Source organism: Apus apus, chromosome 10, assembly GCF_020740795.1.
Source record: "Apus apus isolate bApuApu2 chromosome 10, bApuApu2.pri.cur, whole genome shotgun sequence".
NCBI lineage: Eukaryota > Metazoa > Chordata > Aves > Apodiformes > Apodidae > Apus > Apus apus.
The window spans coordinates 20,953,551-20,969,893 of NC_067291.1; the positions used below are offsets into that span (position 1 = coordinate 20,953,551).

Here is a 16,343-nt window from a genome sequence, read left to right on the forward strand (position 1 = left end):
AGGATCATCTTCAGACTTCATAACTCTTTCAAAAGAACCGGGCTACCCCCCAGCAGAGGCTGCCCGGCCGCTGAGGCCAGTGGTGGGTCCTGCCGCCCGCTCAGCCTGGCCCAGCAGTCCCAGAAAACCCTCCCAGATCTGTGGTTCCTGTTGCCCCAGACTGCCCGAGCCAGCCAGAGCCACCAGTAAATACTGCCCGGATCTGAAATAGCTTGTAAACAATACGTAGCCAGTCTCATCAGCCCAGATCTATTTTCTGATAAGCCAGTACTCGATAGCCAAGCGACAGAAAGCAGTAGCTGTGCACACATTCCCCGCGTGCCCCTGCCCTGAGTAAGGCAGTTCAGATTTGATGTTCACTCAGGAGACAAGCACGCATGAAACCTCCCCGTGGTGTTGTTATGTTCTGCAGACATGCAAGCACTCACTTTAAAATAACAAACACGCTGGTCAATTAACTGTCCACGGACGTTATTGAAAGCCATACTTGTCACCACTAATAACACAGGACTGAAATACTCGCAGTAGTAATTTTTTCCCATCCCACCACAGCACCAAGCTGAAACCAGACTCAGGCTCAGACTTCAGACAGTTACAACTGCAGAGCAGATGGAATGCGTGAGCCTATTTTGACAGAAATGTAACCCATTTTAAATTAGAAAACACACATGCCTCTGCCTTAAAAAAAATGCTCCTTTTACAGTGATGAAACCCATTCTGAATAGAACCTGGTTTCAGCTTACTGCTGCTGCCAGCCTGTCTCCCTCCGCCTGAAACGCGAGGAGTCAGGGTGGCTGTGAAAACACTCCGTAGACAGCACAGTGATTAACAGCGGGGAAGATGCAGAGTCTCCTCTCACAAGTTTTAAATTTAAATGGAGATTGCTCAAGTGCCACATTTAGAGAACTGGGTCAATGTGACAAGCCACGCACTGTTTTGTCTGCAGAAGGGAAACGCGGTGCACAGCCAAAAAACCCCCCCACACACACCCTGGAGGACACATAAGATGCTGTCAATAATCTAATAAATGTGTCTACTCGGGAAATATTTTACAACTCACTCACTCCTCTTTGCACAACTTCACTCTTTCCCACTGACTTCTCAACTGTTTCACATCTCTTGCTGTGAGCCCCAGCCCTGTGCCTCGCAGCACATGTTTTTCAGAAGAACCTTCCAAGTCTTCTCTCCAAGTAGTGCCCACGTGACAAAGCCACTCCAAAGAAGGTGCAATGACTGTGTCATCTCAAGTTCTCTTCTGACCAGAACCACGTCTGTCTCCTCAAGCTAAAAAAACCACATTTTTTGGGGAAAAAAAATTACACATCACAAGTGACAGCACTTAAAAAGTACCACTGAACTGAAATCAGTTTGGTGAGAAGCCATGTAGGGAAGACTGCCTGCCAGGTGAACAGGCCTACTTCTTCATAGGAAAGGACAAGGGGCAGTGGGTGCAAGCTGTAGCATAGGAGGTTCCATGTAAATATCAGAAAAAACTTATTTACTGTGAGAGTGACAGAGCCCTGGGACAGGCTGCCCAGAGAGGCTGTGGAGTCTCCTTCTCTGGAGACATTCAAACCCACCTGGACACATTCCTGTGTGATGTGCTCTGGATGATCCTGCTCTGGCAGGGGGGTTGGACTAGATGATCTTTTGAGGTCCCTTCCAACCCCTAGGATTCTGTGATTCATCCCAAAGGTTTCACCTGTCTTCATTTATATCTGCCCACAGACAATCCTTGTGACTCCTGAGCTGCACTCATCCTGCAGTCTGTGCTGAAGATCATCCCAAGACAGCCCTGACCACCAGGTTTCGGATTGCTAACCCACATTCCCCACCCCTGCCCAGCTCAGACCAAGCACTGACAGTTCTCAGCTACAAACCACATCCATTAAATTGTCCTCTCAGGCAGCTGAATCTCAGAGCTCCAAGGGTAGAAACTAACAAAACGTGCTTGTGTTGCATTCTTTCCGCGTAACGAAAGTTTGGAACCCAGTTCAGAGTCAGTTTTGCAGACCAGGACCACCATCAGACACACCAGCAGCACAGACCTGAAGGTCTGCATTGCCCAGCATACCACAGCTGCCTCACCAAGGCCAATAATGCCATTTTCTGTTACAGAGCACCCATTTTTCTGAAGCTCAGCCTGCCAGGAATTCTTCCCAACTCTAGGTCTCAAGAGATGAGGGAGTATCCCATCCCCACCACCTGGCAAGGATCAAATGCACTACTCGTTCCTATCAGTTTATATCTGGTGTGCTCTCAGCTTAAGGGCTTTACACAGAGCAGATATGCTGGGTGTCTGCACACACCCTGTATCCATCTGGAATTGGAATGCCTTCAGGAGGGCTGCAGAGATCTACCTTCACACCAGCCTACTCAGAAAAAGAACTGAACAAGCACAGAACACTTTTCCAAAAGCTCTCCTAGCTTTCAATCAATGATTTAAACTTCCTGAGCTAGAGGGATTCTACTTACATTCTTAATTCTCCATGAATTGCTCTATTAACTTACCCATTTTTTCCTCAAATCCAGGTAAGCTTTTAGCATCCCCACCCACATGTTGCATGAACAGTCACCTACTGCTGTTCTCGGAACCCAAAGCCCCTTATCCTACCAGATATTTAGCTGCTTAACCTAGCTGCAGTTCTCTCCCTGTAGCTATCTTTGGACCATCACATAACATTGCTACATCCACCTCCCAGCACCACTTCAGATAAAGAACATCACAAGCCTCACTTGCATCCCAAGAAGCTGAGTTCAGCACCAGTTTCTAGATGCTTTAAAATACAGCCTTCCAAACCAAGCCTGCTCCTCAGCCACCACTACAATTAAATAGTTAAATATGAGCAGAGCATTAATGATGGCCACTAGAGGTATCTACACTTGGAGCACATTTGGTACCCAAACTAATTGCCCTCCCTTTTTTGAGCAAAGCAACAAACAATGCTCTAGTCACTGAGGGCAGAGGGAAGGGCAGCCCTCGCTTGCAGGGAGAGCCACAGGGTGCTATCAGCCAGGGCAGCACTGACAGGCTATGAAATATATACATATATTTGTACTCCTCTCACAGCCTGAGAGGCAACTGGCAAAGGTAACGTTTAAACTGTATTATTGTTGTAGGGTATGTATTTATCCATTAACATAGCACCATACTTGGGGAATATGAGCCTGAAGCTACTGGGAATCTTCTCCCTCTCAAGCAAAACAAGAGAAGCAGGCAGGGTCCCTGAAGCCACACACAGGATCACTGCACATCCCAACACCCACCCAGGCATCCCCACCTTGAGCAAAGAAAGTGCTTTATTGCTGACCCTGAGACAGAAAAGAAAATACTGGAGTTATGGGGAAACAAATAGGACAGACAAATGAAAATCCCAACTTTGAAGGCCTTTGGAAAGCAATCCATGACCCTTTAATCCCAGCAGCTCTTCTGCTGAGATTTTTCTCAACCCAAGTATTCTCCAGAGTGAAATTCTATCTGCTAGAAAGGAACTCTCAAGACTTTTCATGCCAGCAAAAAGACCAGAAGAGATTTCTGCTCCAGGAAAATACAACTCCCATTTGAGAATGCACTGACCTTTTTAAGATCACAATACAGAGGCACAAAAATACTGGTCCTAACACTGCAGCAAAACTAATTGTGGCAAGGTAGCTTGTTGCTGAAATAGAAGTACTGCTCAGGGAGCTTCCACCTGAATTGCTCATCCAGAGTCTCTAAACACTTTTGCCTCCATAACTGCAGAACACAGACTACATAAATAACCAGCATATTTAAATAAATCATGGACAGTCACCTAACTCACTTCAGGAGTAACTCAAAGCTGTAACTTCAGCTGTAACTCAAAGCAGTTCTTAAACCTTCAGCCTGGAAGCTGACATAAACCTGTGAAAGTGAACACAGCTCCTCAGCACTGCTGGGCTAGCCAGATAATCCTATCAATGGAGAAATCCACATAGGACACATCCTCCTAATGCCATTAGCAGGTGACATAAGCACATTGAGCAGCGGGAGCAGAGAGCTCTGTGCTGCCACTGCCACACACAGCAAGGGCTCAGAGGTGTGAATGGCCCCAGCAATTATATGGACAAACACACCAACATCCTACTTCCATGGACTACTAAAACCACAGCTTCTGAAGCCCGTGAAGACCATCAGATAGAATAATCCTTTCAAAGAAGAGACTGAGCATTATTCCTGCAGGTCCATCTTGATCACAAGAGGTTATTTCTTCCAGCTGATTGGTGTCTCACAGGTTTCCTGCCAGGGAGGCAGGCACTGCCTGCCCAAGGACAGGCCCCTCAGACGTGCCCTGGTGCCACTGGCACATCCACCAGCCCACACACTTCATCCTCCTCCTTGTTCCTCCAGAGATCAGAGTACACTGGTGATCAAACCCAACGTCTGAACGGACACACCCTGTGATTTTATGTGCTGCAAAATGACAGTTGCTTTTGAAGCACTTTGATTTCTTTACAAACTGCAAGGCTGACCAAATGACAGGGTCGGTGAGATGACTGGAGCTGTTTTTCCAGACACACACCAGGTGTAGCTCCCCCCCAGGACAGGTGCCCAGCAGCTAACACCCCTCTGTCTTGCTGACTCTGGCTTATCTGCAGCCGCCTAAGAAACCCCACAGATACCAAGTTTGGGAAAGAGCTCAAACAGGGAGGGCAGGAAACAGCATTTTATATTTTATAAGCATGTCTTGCTTATCAGGGTGTCTGTATTCACATAAAGACATTGTTGAGTTTAAAACTGCCCAAGTGAGATGCACTGTCCAGTCTACATAAGGTAAAGCAGACACAGCTGGAACACAGGGCTCATTTCCTGAGCCCAGCAGGTCCCCACATGCAGCACATTGTGTTACCACCTCATTTGCTGCCATTTCTCCATCTACAGAAAAGTCCATGAGTGCTACAAAGTGGGCAAGACACAGTCCTAACAGTGCTCAGAAAGAACAGCATCCTAGGGCCACTCTGCTTCTGCATTGCTCTCAAAATGCTCGTGTCAAGAACTCGTATTCACAGCTGTGCTGCTGCATGGCTTCTTTAAATGTCACTGCACCCTATCATTACTACAGGGAATAGTCTCCTAGCAAGCAGGTTAAAGCCAAGCAAACAGTAACCACCTCAGACCTCACCATAAACAGTCCTGATTCGACCCTGCCCTCAAGGCATTTTCCTTCCTACTGCAAGTCAGCACATCCCATCGAGATCAAATTACTGCCTATCAAGAAAGCATCCAAACCTACTTGTAGCTATCTACCTGACATGTCAGTCTTCTCAAAAGCATCACGGGCTCTAAGTATGTGTCAGTTCCACCTACAAGCAGTAACACCTACAGTGTGGCCAGTTTCTTCCACACAGCTGGGGTAGGGGGAAAAAACCACCAGCATCACCTACACAAGATACACTGGAAGCATCCAAGAACTTTCTACAACTCCTGAAGGATGCAGAGCCTGCCAATATTAAAAAAAATAATTCAGTTTTTAAACACAGCTTCCTCATGTCTCGTTGCCAACTGCAGTGCACTTCATTGAGAAACCATCCTTAAATTCTCAGCCCTGAGACAAAGACCAACTTGGACAGGAACAAAAATGATCAGAACTATTTACACACTCTGGAAACAAACCAGTGGTTTTGCAGCTGCATTTTAAAACAGTCTTTTAGGTACAATTTATGGCAACTGAGGTCAGTCTTACACACACCAAAGAACATCACACTCTGCTGAGGCAACAGGAACATCACAGCTCCCACCACCACCACATCAGGCAGCCCTGGAAGCCCAGGGGTTGGTGCAGCCCAGCTTTGCCCCCACGAGTGCCCCCAAGAAAGTATTTCCCCTTTAAATGGGGAGAAAGTAGCAGGGGGGTCAGAGTCCAGCTGCCTGTGCCTGCCATGAGAAGCAGCTATCAGGGAGGCCAACCATTAGCTTGAAACCACAAGCTCCCAAGCAAGGAGTGATTGATTTGTGCACTTCCATTTATTAACAATGAAGCACCAGGGAATGGGAGGGGGTGATGAGGCAGTGTGGCTCCTACACCCACCGTACAGGGAAGCAGCCTCAAGCATGGACGCATGGAGAAGGGAATACCACTCCATCCTGCTCAGGCACCACTAAGTATCGGTCTCTCAGATGTTCTAAGCGTTTGCCTGCTGCTAAATATCATTATTTAAATAATGACAAAGTGCTACATACGTTGTATCTCAGCAAAAGGTCAGATGAACTCAGAACAGATAACCAAGCAGCCTTATCTGCACAACTATGTCTGCAAACCCGCCGAGGTTACTTAACTTGCACACAGGCCCTCACTGTGCCTCCAATTTTTAAATACTTTAAATTGCTACATTCCAAAGGGATAAAGCATTGATAAATGCTACTTTTTAAGGAGCCTGAAAATTACAATGCACCTGTAGACAGGCTGCACCACAAAGCTTTTGCTGAACCACAAATTGCTGATCTTCACCACTCTCCAGTTTCTCCAACATCAACCACAAGCATCACACAAAGAAGCACCTAATTCTATTTAACTAAATGCAAATGAATCACAAAGGGTTTGGCTTTTTGTGTTTGTTGGGTTTTTTGGGGTTTGTTTTTGTTGTTTTTTTTTTAAGGAACACACGCACATTAGCATGAGCCTTAATTAAGCTTCCTGGAACCTACTCTGGCTCTAAAGAATAACCACAGTCAGCCCAGGACTCGATATTTGAATATGACAGTGTTGTTGATCCTTGGCCTTGCTGCCTGAAGATGGCATCGAGAAGTCACCTGTGGTGCCCCCAGCAGGCACAGGGGAGGCAGGGGACAGCGAAGAGTAACTTTGCTCCTGCCAACAGCAGCAATGCTGGAAAAATTCTGCTGATGGATCACAGCATTGTGATGGAGTGGCTGACAAACTGTTTTGTCTCTGCACAGAGCAGCGTCGCGACAAACTGCCCTGGAAATCCTGGTGGCTCCTGGGCCACCCTGTGCCACCAGCAGCAGAAGTTTGCTTGGGTAAGAAGTTTAACACAGAAGTGACCTTAAATCTTCAGCTAAAAGCAGGTTACCAGACACCCATTTTTCACTTAAGTCCTTCAGTTTCTCATGTGTATTCCCCAGCACCCTGGTGCTACAAATCGTGTTTAACAAAGTCCTGCAGTGCAGACAGAGATAGTGTTGCTGATTAATGAGCAAGTTCAGACAGACCCTGCTCTCCCACTGCCTTAATAAAAAGTGGGATCAGATGAAGAGGTGGTATCTCCCCTCCCTGCTGCTGACAGGGCAGTAGAAGTTGTTTAATTGTGCACTGGGTCAACTCACAAAGTTCTACTGCTTACATGGAGAAAAAGTCCCCATTTAACAGAACTGGGCAGTCTCCACAGGAAAAAAAAGGGTTAACACACCCTTCAACAAGTTCAGCTGCCACCCACCCTGTGCAGATATTAATTTAATAATGACAGATCATCATACCAAGGCAAGTGCTCAGATGTCTACCTTTGTTTCTTGCACAATGGTTTCCGCTAATTATACATGATGTTCAGTTTCCCTTAATTAAAATACAAATCCAACATCACTATTCCCAGAGGGGAAAGGATGTGGTTTTACATCTGCTCATTCTCACTGCTTGCAGGGGCTCCAGGTAGTGCTGCTGAGTTCTGAGGTGTGGGGGTATCTCACACCAGCCCTGTCTTGGATGTCCTACCTCAGGATGCAGAACAGCTCCAGAGACATAGACCGTGCTGCTCAGTGACAGCCTCAGCTGTGCTCCACACACTGCCAGCAACCCCATGTTGCACACTAAGCAGTCCAGAAGCCCCCTTCCCTAAATTCCAGACTACTGCAAAGAGCAGAAAGGGTAAAACTCCCACATCAGTGAGATAACGCACCTCAAATTTAACAGATCATCCCCAAAGCTCTGTCCCAAGCATGAAAGAATTAAGCGGGCAACCTTCTCCCCACCCCTAGGGGCCAACAGTTAGCATCTCCCCAGGGAAAGCCCACCAGCAAAGGCCTGAAGTAAAAAAATTATGTAGAATAAACCAATCTTTCCTCCAGCACCTTCTCAAGAAAAGCCAAGCAGTGAGCACCTCGTGCACAGAGCTACAGACAGAACTTCTGACTTCCAAAACACAAACCAGATCACAAACACACACTGAGAGTATCAGCCCGTGTTCTGGAGTCTCAGCAACACAGTGCATGCTGCTGTGGTCACCCCAGCAGGGCTGACTACATTAATTAAAATCTATCTTGTAAATGTTAGTGAAGGAGGCACCATCTCTGATCCAGAGTGAGTCAGAGCCCTGCAGGCTCCCTGCTCCACAGAAGCTGGTGTTACAGCTCCAAGCCTGCCCCGCTGCAAACGACAGGCATCTGTCTCACTGCTCAGTGCTGCAGCTCCTGACAGGCTGCTCAGATGATTTTTCCAAGCACCATCAGCCAGTTGAGTTGGCAAAACCAGCTAATTCCTTTTTCAGACACAACTGTGGATAACTGTGGAACTGGCAGTAAGGATCATTTTTACTTTCTGCTGCATTCCCACAGCTTCCCTCCACTGGGGGACAGGGAATAAAGCTATTTCCAGGAGATCACCATCAGAAGACAGAGGGCATGGAACTACTACCTCAATCTGGAGGAAAACTTTCAGAAGCATCATGGAAAGATTAAGTTTCTCTCCACCTGCCAGGAAATAGCACAGGGTGGGGACAGGAGAGAGGGATGAGGTTTCTCAAACAGACAAGCCTTTGACACTCCTTTCAAGCAGGACCTATAAAGCTCAGGTGGGCAGGATTCCCACCCACCTTCCCTCCTTCCCCAGCAGCTGGACACTCCTGGCTCTCCCCAGACATCCTCTCTTTGGCCTCACTATTAACACCCACCCAGATTTTTTTCTTCCCCCCATATAGAAGGCTCTAAGCTGGAGTTTGATTTGCTGATGGGAGTGATCATGTAACCAAATAAATCAGGGTAAACACACACACCATTTCTTCAAACCCCAGTTTTTAAAGGATCTCACCAACAGTCATCTCCCTTTGTATATTTTAGAATAACTTCAGCTCTTGGCAGTATTAAGACTGGACACAAGATGCAAATTTCTCACCATGAGGACAGTCAAACATTGGAATAGTCTCCCAAGGGAAGTAGATTCCCCCACGTTGGACAGGTTTAAGTCTCAGCTTGACAGGGTGCTGAGCCACCTCACATAAACTAGAGTAGTACCTAGAAAGGTTGGACCAGATGATCCCCGAGGTCCCTTCCAACCTGCCATTCTGTGATTCTATGAAGACTGCTCAAAGCTACTTTGAAACCAAGGCTTGCTGAGCCCTCACCCACAGAAGTGAAAGATGTCCATTCAAAAGAAGCAGGGATGCTGAAGTGCTTGTTGACATTTAATTATTGTATGCTCACTCTGAAAAAACAAACAGTTCCAGAGTATAGGAGGACTAATGAATAACATAAACCGGTGCCAGCCTACACATTACAAATTATCATAGCAGCCTTCTGAATCACCCCTGAGCAGAGGGAATTGCTCAGCGGGGTGATGTGCTTCCACACTGAGCTGTCATTTTGTCAGATGAGCTGTCGGGTCAGCACTTCACAAGCCTGAATATCTACATATCTTTCAAATGAGCCATTATTTTCAAGTAAGAGCTGCAGATCTGAGACAAACGTGCAGGAGGTATCTTAAAAGAAGCCTGATAAAAGCCTGTGCCTCCCATGAGCCTGCCCTTTCCCGCTGCTCCAGGTAGCCAGAGGCAAGCTGAGCAGATCCGTGCAGGAGGGAGCTCAGGGGGCACCTGCCACAGCAGCTGCAGGGAGCGCTCACCGAGCGAGCACAGGGAGAGGTGACCTGCCACACAAGTCACTCCCCAACACGGGTTCCTTCAGTCACAACGACCTCCCTCACCACAAGCCGTCTGCAGAGACGAACGAACTCAGAGCAGAAAGCAGCAAACCCGCGTCAAGGCAGTTACCGGCAGCCTAACTCTGGGAGCCGCAGACCGCGGCACCAGCACAAAGGTGCCTCACTTCCCGCGGCTGCAGCCCCTCCAGGCGCAGCATTCCCAGACGGGATGATCAGGAACCACAGCCGCACCCGGTCACCAGCCCCTCCGAAAGCTTTTCGCCCACCCCCCGCTCAGCGTTGCCGTGCCTCAGTTTCCCCGCCGCGCAGGGGCGGGCCGGGCAGGTGTCGGGCGGGGAAACGGAGGCTGCCCGGGCTCCCGGCAGGAACACCGCGGTGTTCCCTGCCCCGCAGGCAGGGGAACGTGCCTTCGCGTGCTCGCTCCCCGAGCCGCAGGTCACCCGCGGCAGCCGGAACAAGCGCCGGGCTTGCTCTGCCCCCCGCGCCCACAGACCCTCCCTGCTGACCCCCTGCCCACGCGCAGACCCCCCCCCAGGCTCTCCGCCTGCCCCCCAAGCGCTGGCACCCCCAGACCCGCAGGGCGCAGCCGCCCAGCTCCCCCGGGCCGCCCCGCAGCGCCCGCCCCCCAGGACCCCAGCTCTGCCGCCCCCAGAAATCCGCAGCCACCGCGGAGCCGGGACCCCCGCGCTCCGCCCCGGCTCCGGGGCACCGCGCAGCCCCGCAGCCCCCCCGCGCCATCCCCGCCCGGAGCCCCCGGGCCCCCCCTCCCAGCACAGCCCCCGGCCCAGCCCACCTCCCCGCGGGGCTGCACGCCCCCCGCACGGCTCAGCCACCCCGCTCCGCACCCAGGTCACCCCCGGGGGGGGCTCAGCTCCCCCCGGCCCCGCAGCCGGGGAACGTGGCTGGAGGCTGAGCCCCCCCCCCTCCCGCGCCAGCCCCCGGCGCAGCCCCCGCCAGCCCCTACCGCGCTGCCGCCGATGATGGCTTCGTGCTTCTTCAGGCGGGACTTGAGGCTCTTCATGGCGCGCCCGGGCGGGCGGGCGCGGGACCGGCCCCGCCGCGCGCCCCCGCCTCGCGCCCCGCCGCCACGGCCGGGCCCGGCGCCCCCGCCCGCCGCCGCACCTCTAGCCCGCCGCCCCGCCCACCCGCCGGCCGCGGCCAATCAGCTGCCGCCGGCACGGGGCCGCGGCCAATCAGCAGGGAGGGGAGCGGGAGGGACTTCCTCGCTCGAAAGCCCGCCCGAGGGGGCGCGGCGGGGGCTCGCCCTGCGCGGAGCCGCCCGCCCGCCAGGGGGAGCGCCACGGGGGGGGGGGGGGGGCGTTCTGGGCAGGGGGGCACCACGGAGAGGGGGGGGCTCCCCGGGACTGTCCCTGCCCCGCAGCCGGGGGACACGGAGTGAGCTGGGGTGCTCAGGGGGAGGCTCCGGGGAGAGCTGAGAGCACCCGCCAGTGCCCGAAGGGCTCCAGGAAAGCTGGGGAGGGGCTTGGGACAAGGGCAGGGAGGGATGGGAGCAGGGGGAAGGGTTTCCAGCTGCAAGAGGGAGCTGGAGATGAGATGTGAGGGAGAAATTCTGGGCTGTGAGGGTGGTGGGGCACTGGGACACTGGCTGCCCCACTGAATGATAGAACAGCTGGGGTGAGAAGGGACCTCAAAGCCCACCCAGTCCCACCCCCTGCATGGGCAGGGACACCTCCCACCAGCCCAGGCTGCTCCAAGCCCCATCCAACCTGCCCTTCAACACTGCCAGGGATGGGGCAGCCACAGCTTCCCTGGGCAGCCTGGGCCAGGGTCTCCCCACCCTCACAGCCAAGACTTTCTTCCCAAAGTCTAGCCTCAATCTCCCCTTTTCCATTTTAAAGCCATTCACCCTCCTCATCCTGTCACTCCATGCCCTTGCAAACAGTCCCAGCTTTCCTGTAGCCCCTTCCATCCCTGGCAGTGTTGAAGGGCAGGTTGGATGGGGCTTGGAGCAGCCTGGGCTGGTGGGAGGTGTCCCTGCCCATGCAGGGGTGGGACTGGATGGGCTTTGAGGTCCCTTCTGTGCCTCTATGCTGGAGCTCCCAGGCCTGCTGGCAGGAGGGACAAGCTCGGCACTTGCCAGGAGCGGAAAACGCAAAGGGATTGCTGTCCTTGCAAACACCCTCCCCATTAATAAAGGAGGCATTGATTCACAGGAGATCTCACCAGCTGAGTAGAGGCAGCGTTTAAAACAATGCAATTAACTCCCTGCTTCTGTGTGAGGAATGTCTGAGGGTGGCACCTTGCTTGCTTTGGTCACAGCTTCGTTCAGCCCCAAGTCTATTTAACCTCTTTTCATCATGTTACTCACCAGCCTGTCACACACACCAGCCCAGCACTGGGCATCCTGAGGTCATGCACAGTTTTGAGACTATTTAATTACAACCCATGGGTTGTGTTTAAACTCCAAACCCCTGCTTATTACCACGGATTGGAGCTAGTCAATCAATACACCTCTCTCATACACGCAGAGCTGAAGGTAAATGGTGCTGCCTTTCAATCCGCTCAGGCCCGCTGTGTGTTCACACAGCTCAGTTTCTCTGCAGGTGGCCTGGCTGGAGGGAAAGGCTCCCAGTGTGGTCAATAGGTGCTGCCTTTCCCTGCACATCAGGGTCACTGGGAAACAGCACCAGCTGCTCCGGCATGAAAACCTGCCCCGGGGAAGTCTCACCCCAGCCTAACCTCATCTAAAAGGGATTAAGCCCAGGTTTAAACTCTTCAGAGCAAGGACGTTCATTCCCTGAATGTCACTTCACCGTTCTGGGGTTCTCCTCCCTACAGGGCTGGGCTTTCAGGCAGTCTCTCTCCCCCCAGGAGCCACCATGGTTGCCTCCACACTTTCAAGGCACTGACAAGTCCAAGAGCAGCATCTCCTCAGAGCAGGAATAGAACGCCTCTGGACACCTCAGCCAGCCAGCACCAAGGTGCTCTCTCAGGCCAGTAAGTCCCCTCTGAACCCGGGCTCCCACCACTCCAGCCTGTCTTGCCATCCTGTCCCACTGGCACAGGAACCTGCCCCTGCCTGGGACACCTCAGGGTGACAGGGTGAGTGAAATGACAGCAGCATCTGGAAGCTGCCATGATCAGGACTCCCTGGTTGTTTCCTAGCCATGGCAACACAGGCAGGGGTTTCCTTCCATACAGAGCTGGAAAAGCAAATTCCTAGAGCATATCCAAGCCACGGCACCTCCAAAGGGTGTTTCCAGAGGATCTGCACACAGAGGAGCCAGCAGTGTCCGTGCCCACTCCCGAATCCCAGGGCAGAGCTAAACCCCAGCACCCGTCTCCCCTGGGGCAGACAAGCTATTCAAATCAGAACCACTCTGCAGAGCTGCTGCAGAAAACAGTTGGTTCGTTAAAAGCAAGGTTTTATCACCGAAAGGTTCAGCTTTACAAAATATTATCTGACTCTCAGGACCTTGCTGACAGCAGTAGGCTGCTCCTCCTTCCACCAAACTCATGCTGCCTAAAGGAAGCTCCTTCTTTGTCAGTCCAAGGGAACTCCAGCCCAAGGGAAAGCAGAATTTTAAGCTCATGTCCTTGCAATCATCCCCTGCTGAGAAGCTGCACACAGCAGTTGCAGGTGCCCAGCCAATTCCAGAGCCCCTCCTGTCCCCTGGTCCCACGGTCTGCACCACCCAGCTGGGGATCAGCAGCCCCCGCAGCAAGGGACAGCACCTGCCGGTGAACCAGCTTCCTCCTGCTGGGGGCCATGGCGGGGGAAGCTTGTCCCAGTCCCAGGGTTCTCCCCAGCCAGCTCTGTGCAGGGTGCATCCCTTCCCCCTTCTCCCTGCTGGGGAAGCAGGGAGCTCCTGACCCGACCCCCACCTCCCAGCCCTGCAGCCGCGGTGCCAGCGCAAGAACCAGCTGTGCCACCTTAGAGTCCTCGGGACTGGCTGGTCCATTCGTCTGGCATCCAGGGCATGCAGACTCAGGAGGGATCCCAGCCCATCCCCTGCCTCAGCAGCACCCAGGGCAGCTCTCCATGGCTCACCAGCCCTGGCCAGGCCGTGGCAGGGCAGTCTGGACAGATGTCCATGCTCTGGCCCTTCCCCTGAGCACAGTGCCAGAACTGCTCCCTGGTTCTGGCCACATCCACCACAGTCTTTTTCTCTGAGCTTCTCACTTTGCTCTCCAAATTAATTCAAGCTGCTGCTGCTAATACTCTTGGCACGTGGCTCCCCCTGCATCACCCCTCTCCACATCCCATCATCTCCCTGCCTGTCAGCTGGATGCATCCCCATTTGTTCTGCAGCACACTCCCTCCATCACTCCGTTCCTGGCTCTTGGCTCCCAGTGCCTCGTTCCCTGCTCCTCTGGCCAGACTTCCTCCCAGCTCTCTTGTGACACCAGCCAGCACACACCAGTCTGCTGCAGCTTGTGCTCACCTCGCGTGGGCACAAACAGCCGAGCACAGCCCGAGGGGGGGGAGATAAGGTCACATCCCTGCTGACAAACAGGGACCAAAGGGAAACCTGCAGCTCTTGCTGGAGGGGTGTTCCACTGCCTGCCCAGCTCCACATCCTTCTCTCTCTGCGACTTTGTCCTCAAAGCACAGGTTTCCTTGGCACAGGGAGTGGCACTGCCGGGAGGTCTCCCTGCAGGGCTGCGGGCTCTGGGGGATGCCCAGGAGATGCTCCTGCATCAGCTCTGCTGGGTACATGGTGGGTGCTGCCCAGGTCCCCAGGGGGGCACTCGGTGCCTTCCAGCAACCACTGCAGCAGCTGATCTGGGCAGGCATCTGGAGCAGCTCCTGACTCTCCACCTCACCGTGTATCTGCTCAGATGTTTCATTTCTGTGACAACCTTCGCTTGCAGCAGCACAACAAAGGGCATGTTTATTCCAGCAATGTTTGTGTGATAAGTGCCGAGTTAATGGCACACAAAATGTGCTGGCTGGTTCTCTCCCAGGCCTGGGATCTAATTAATCTCTGGCAAGTTCCCCTGAAATAGAAGGAGTGCTGGCCTGCACATCCAGCAGTCGAGACAAACTAATTGGAGCCAAGCTGGAGAGTGAGGCAGGAGGGAGGAAAAGTTCACTGTGGTGGAGGCTGGAGGGTCAGTGCCAAGCTCTGCCTTCCTGCTCTGTGACAGCAACGTTTGTGCAATTCTCTCACCCCCAGTCAGAGCTCGAGGAAAAGTATTTGAACCAGAGTCACAAAGCTGGGCGGGCACACGCCCCACAAAGCCAGCTGGTACCAACTGGGAGCAGCAGAGACAGCCCAGCAGCTGTTTCCCACAGGGACCATGACTGCAGGACCTCCACCTACACTCAGTGACATCCTCCTGCAGCCAGGCAGGGAGCTGGGAAGCACCCTCTGAACAAGCCACCACGTGGCAACATCCACCTCCAACGAGAGTCTCAACAAGCTTTGGTTCTCATCTGTTTTATAAGACAGAGCAGCAGATCAGCCTGAATATATTACACTTCTCCAGGCATCTGGCTTAGCAGTCAGTTTGCAACAGGACATAACAAAATCAAACCCCTGACAGGGAAACACACTCCTCCCTTTCTGCTTCTGCCTGGGTCATTAAATTACCCAGCCCCTTCCTGCATCACTTGCTGCCTTAACCAGACAGATAAATTCATCTCCATGCCAGGCACACGGATGGAGCAGGAGATCATTGTATCTCCCTTTGCTCTTGAACACATGAAGGGTGACAGTCCTCTCTGCAAGGACACTCTGAGGCCTCAAGCTCCCAGGGTTCTTACACCCCATACCCTGCCCAGGATGGGGGCTGTGCCCTGGGCAGGTGTCTCTGCCTGGTGCCTGGGCTGGGGAGCAGACACGGCCCCAGGAACGTACAAGCAAGTGCTGGTTTCACAGCACCCAACCAAAGCAACCCAGTGTCCAAGCTTTTGATTTACTCCTTTCACCCCCGTGTTGTTCTGGGTTCCAGGAACGGGAGAAGGGAGGAAACACGTGTAGACAGAAGCCTCAGTGCAGCCAGTGTTTACACCCTGTGCTCCTGAGCCACCCTGGCCTGGCGCCCAGCTCAGCAAAAAACAAAACCGTGCCAACCTCCTGGGGGCTGGGTCTGACCCGGGCTGCCAGCTCTCTGCTCCGTGCTCCCAGCTCTCTGCTCCGTGCTCCCAGCTCTCTGCTCCGTGCTCCCAGCTCTCTGCTCCATGTTCCCAGCTCTCTGCTCCATGCTCCCAGCTCTCTGCTCCATGTTCCCAGCTCTCTGCTCCATGTTCCCAGCTCTCTGCTCCATGCTCCCAGCTCTCTGCTCCATGTTCCCAGCTCTCTGCTCCATGTTCCCAGCTCTCTGCTCCGCGCTCCCAGCTCTCTGCTCCGTGCTCCCAGCACCTTTCCCAGAGCAGAGCCCCAGGAAACCCTGCACACCCAGCATAGCACCCAGGCTGTGTGACCAACAGGGCAGCAGTGGGGGTGCAGACAGGTGGGGTACGACCATCCAGAGCTGTCCTTTGGGCCAGAAGTGGGTGTAGAAGCAGGGGCTGCTGCCGGCCCCAGGCAG

General features: G+C 53.0%; 1 protein-coding gene across 1 annotated transcript in view; it reads right to left on the bottom strand.

Annotated features, from left to right (window-relative positions):
- Nucleotides 1-10,952, bottom strand: part of UACA (uveal autoantigen with coiled-coil domains and ankyrin repeats) — a 33,940-nt gene extending 22,988 nt beyond the window's left edge. Inside the window, exon 1 of the mRNA XM_051628028.1 lies at nucleotides 10,810-10,952. Within this exon, the coding sequence (XP_051483988.1) occupies nucleotides 10,810-10,866 (57 nt within the window). The 5' untranslated portion in view covers nucleotides 10,867-10,952. The remainder of the gene's footprint in view (nucleotides 1-10,809) is intronic.
- Nucleotides 10,953-16,343: the final 5,391 nt, after the last annotated feature.